Source organism: Lineus longissimus, chromosome 3 (assembly GCF_910592395.1).
Source record: "Lineus longissimus chromosome 3, tnLinLong1.2, whole genome shotgun sequence".
Classification (NCBI taxonomy): domain Eukaryota; kingdom Metazoa; phylum Nemertea; class Pilidiophora; order Heteronemertea; family Lineidae; genus Lineus; species Lineus longissimus.
This window is the reverse complement of record NC_088310.1, coordinates 12,441,001-12,445,549: the sequence shown is the minus strand read 5'-3', so window position 1 is coordinate 12,445,549 and position 4,549 is coordinate 12,441,001. Positions and strand designations below refer to the sequence as shown.

General features: G+C 44.7%; 2 protein-coding genes across 2 annotated transcripts; both read left to right on the top strand.

The window, feature by feature from the left end:
• The first annotated feature begins 714 nt into the window (after positions 1 to 714).
• On the top strand, positions 715 to 2,889 carry LOC135484774 (uncharacterized). The gene has a single exon (XM_064766453.1). It carries the CDS (start codon positions 715 to 717, stop codon positions 2,887 to 2,889), a length of 2,175 nt encoding a protein of 724 aa, XP_064622523.1.
• A 54-nt stretch (positions 2,890 to 2,943) lies between these two features.
• On the top strand, positions 2,944 to 3,618 carry LOC135484773 (uncharacterized). Its single transcript, XM_064766452.1, has one exon. The coding sequence runs from the start codon at positions 2,944 to 2,946 to the stop codon at positions 3,616 to 3,618; it is 675 nt and encodes a 224-aa protein (XP_064622522.1).
• The last annotated feature ends 931 nt before the right edge of the window (positions 3,619 to 4,549 follow it).

The window sequence follows — 4,549 nt, the reverse complement described above, 5'->3', positions numbered from 1 at the left end:
ATCTGTTGCAACCAAGGCAAAACTGATCTTCCTGTTATAGCAGATCCCCCAGACTTGCTAAAACAACTTTACATTTCCAACTCAACTGAGGCCAGAGAATTCCGTCACAATATTTGAGGCTACAACTTAAGTCTTGCTTTTGCATCTTTGGGAGTTCACGAACATCAGTTACCTAGCAGAGGCCCATACACCTTCCGCATACAAGGCGGCATTTATCACCGGATTGGCCACCTCCTCCATGACGAAAATCAGTTGCCTAAATGTTCGCAGTTATACATTTATGATACCGCGAATGAAGCAAATAACAGATTGTCTTGGAATCAGTCACTGAGTACAACATTAATGACTCAATTGCAAACAATGTTACATCAGTGTAATCCATTTGTGGCTGCATATAAACAAGCCCTTGATGTTATTCTCAAGGAACCAGACAACAACTTCAAATTTGTACTCCGTGCAGATCCTACTACTGACTTGCGTCGATACAACATGCCAACAGCCAGCGATATATGTGCCATAGTTCCTCATTCTCAGTCAACTCCATCATCAAGGGATATTGTCCTTTACAAACGTTCCTCACTTCATCCACAAGGTCATAGTATCCTCCACATCAATGAGAATCACCCCCACTATGATCCACTGCATTATGTACTTCTTCTTCCCCACGGACAATTCGGATGGACTCCCAATACATTATCCTAATCAGGCAAAAAAATGTCCACCATGCAGTACTATTCCTTCCACATGATGCAAAGAGATGGCAATTTCAATGTTCTATTGCGTGCCGGACGACTCTTTCAACAATATATAGTCGACCAATACGTAAAAGTTGAACAAGAACGTTTGAATTACATCTATTACCACCAAAGTGACTTACGCGCCGAGTTGCACCAAGGTCTTCAAGACGCAATCCTTAGTGGAGACACAGATGGCAACACGATTGGGAGACGAATCATCCTTCCTTCATCATTTACCGGAGGTCCTCGCAACACACATCAGTTATATCAAGATGCTATGGCGATAGTACGTCGCTTCTCCAAACCTGACCTCTTCATCACCTTCACCTGTAATCCGCAATGGCCTGAAATCCAAACTGCCTTACTCGAAAACCAAACTGCTGCAGAAAGACCAGACATTGTTGCAAGAGTTTTCAATCGGAAGAAAACAGCATTCATCCATGAGATCACGCAATCCAAAATCTTCGGTGAGGTTCAAGCGCATGTCAACGTCATTGAATTCCAGAAGCGCGGATTGCCACATCTACACATGCTGATCATTCTACATCCATCACATAAACCACAAACACCACGTGATTACGACCAATTCGTATCAGCAGAGATACCACCACCTTCAAACAAACCGCTTCATGATGTTGTCACTCAACACATGCTTCATGGACCATGCGGAGCAGCCAACCCAAACTCACCATGTATGGATCAAGGCATCTGCAATAAAAAGTACCCCAAGACTTTCTGTGAGGAAACACATCAAGCCCCTGATGGATACCCGTTATACCGACGACCAGACAATGGCCTTTTCATCCAGAAACATGGTGTCAAGATGGACAATCGTTGGGTGGTGCCGTACAACCCATATCTCTCAGCCATGTTCCAAGCACACATAAACGTTGAGATATGTTCTACCATAACCGCTGTGAAATACCTATACAAATATGTATATAAAGGTTCCGACAGAATCATGGCAGCCATCCAAGATGATCCCAATTCCACGCAACCTGTCAATGAACTGCAACGCTTCAAAGATGCACGCTACATATCGTCAGGTGAAGCTGCATGGCGGCTCTTCCACTATGACATAAATGACCGATCACCAGCCATACAACGCCTCGCTGTTCACCTGCCACAACAACATTCAGTGGTCTACACTCCAGGTAGGGTCCAAGATGCCCTTGAACGTTCCAAAAACACCACGCTGACGGCTTGGTTCATTGCCAACCAGGAGTACCCTCAAGCCAAAACTATACCCTACCACCTCTTCCCAGAACAGTTCACGTGGAACAAAACGACAGGCAAGTGGACACCACGAAGGCGCTGTTCCGTGATAGGCAGATTATACAGCGCATCTCCTGCTGAAGGAGAACGTTACTACCTTCGACTGCTCTTGCACCACACACCCGGCTGTACATCATTTCAAGACGTCAAGCGACTAGACAATGGAGAAGTGGCCAGTACATTCAAGACAGCAGCTGTACTCCGTGGATTCTTGCAAGATGACTCTGAGTGGCGTAGATGTTTGGAGGAAGCATCCGTCAGTGGATTCCCTGCACAAATACGGCAGCTCTTTGCAACGATACTCATCTTCTGTGATCCAACAGAACCACAAGAACTCTTCAAGACGTTTCGCCCCCACATGACAGATGATGTAGTCCATACAGCGAAATCTCTCAATTTACCAACCACAGACGAACAGCTGCAAAACCATGCCCTTTTCCACATACAACAGCTACTACACCAGCATGGAAAGGACCTTAGTGACTTCCCCAACATGCCAATACTGCCTGAACACTACACTGGACTGGCAACAGACCCACACCTAGACTTCAATCCAACAATTGAAAAAGAAAAAGCAGACACCAATGCAGCCCGCCTTAATGCTGACCAAAAGGCCATCTATGAAGAAGTCATCCAAGCAGTCATCAACCAACAGTCCAAAGTTCTATTCATAGACGGACCTGGCGGAACTGGAAAGACCTTCCTCTACAACACAATAATCCACAAAGTTCGATCATTGAGTCTCACTACCATCGCCACAGCTTCCTCCGGCATCGCAGCAGAACTACTAGAGGGAGGACGAACTGCCCATTCACAGTTCAAAATTCCCATACCTACCCAAAGACACAGCACCTGCAACATTGGAAAGAACACCTGACGAGCATCATCAAAAAGAAATGCCACTCTGATTATATGGGATGAGGCCCCTATGATGCACAAATATGTCTTTGAATTAGTTCACCGTTCACTCTGCGACCTACTTGATGACAACGATCAGCCATTCGGAGGGAAAATTGTCCTACTCGGGGGAGATTTCCGCCAGATTCTATCGGTAATCCGCCAAGGCAATGAAGCTGACATAGTTGACAGCACCCTGAAACGTTCTTTTCTCTGGAACTCGATCACTATTCGTCACCTCACTCAAAACATGCGTTCTTGCCAGGCAACATCGCCCACCCTCCCATTCCAGGATTTCCTCCTCTCCATTGGTGATGGAAAACGACCAACAGAACCCGAAATCGACAAATGTGCCATACAGTTGCCTGACAACATCTGCATCCAACACCCAGAACAACAAGGCCTGCAAAAGCTCATTTCAGCTGTTTTCCCAGACACCACCAACATCAACTACCATCGAGCCATCCTCTGTGCCAGGAACAACAACGTCGATAAAATCAATGACCATATCATACAGACCATGCAACACCATGGACCAGCAGTGACATACTTCAGCGCAGACAGCGTCTCTGACGATGCTCAGACATATATGTATCCAACTGAATTCCTGAACACCTTGAATCTGTCCGGACTTCCTCCACACAAACTCACACTCCGCCCATCTACACCTGTCATCCTAATCAGAAATCTCGACCAAAAAAATGGTTAACTGAATGGAACAAGACTATCTGTCATCAGCCTAGGAGAAAGACTCATTGAATGTAAAATTATGACTGGGAAAAATGCCAACAAAGACGTATTCATCCCCAGGATCACAATGACACCATCGGATACACCACTTCCATTCCAACTTCGTCGCAGACAATTTCCTCTACGTGCAGCATATGCTATGACCATCAATAAGAGTCAAGGCTAAACGCTAGATTACGTAGGAACAGACTTAACCGAACCAGTTTTCACACATGGACAACTTTACGTCGCCCTCTCTAGAGCCAAATCTTTGGACACCATAAAAGTCCTCACCTTCACCACAGTCAACAACAAACCTTACACCAGGAATGTGGTCTACGACCTATAAAGCCACAACCAGATTAGCAATTTTTAATGGAATTTTAATTCCATCCAGACCTCAGAACACACGTGTGAATAGTGTGGTCAACTCAACAACTTTTCTTATTCAAGTAATTTGATAATTTCCACCAGTGTTGTTGTCTGAGCTGCCTGTTCTATTTTCAAGCAACATGTTGTCACTCCAGGTGGTCACTATTTGTAATGTGGATGGTGCAGCACCACTTTCTAACCAGTGTTTTCAACAGCATTGAGGGGAAAACAAGCATTTATACATTCTGGGTGGGTTGTAATGTAAAAACTTGACCTAGGTCTATATTGTAAATTAATTTGGGGCGTATTTTTGTACAAGTTGGAAATTTTTATGGCGTTTGCATTTTAGGTTTGGTGTATAAAACAGGCACTCGAATTGTGAAATATGCTGTAACCCAACCTTTAGCACCCTCCTTGCTAAAGAGAGGCCAGTAAACGAGTAATTTTGATCTGGACTCTCTTTCCCACTGAATCTTTAGGAAGTGTTGTGGATAATTCATGTTTAGTCTGGACGACACAGCAAGTTTAGTTCTCCAAGT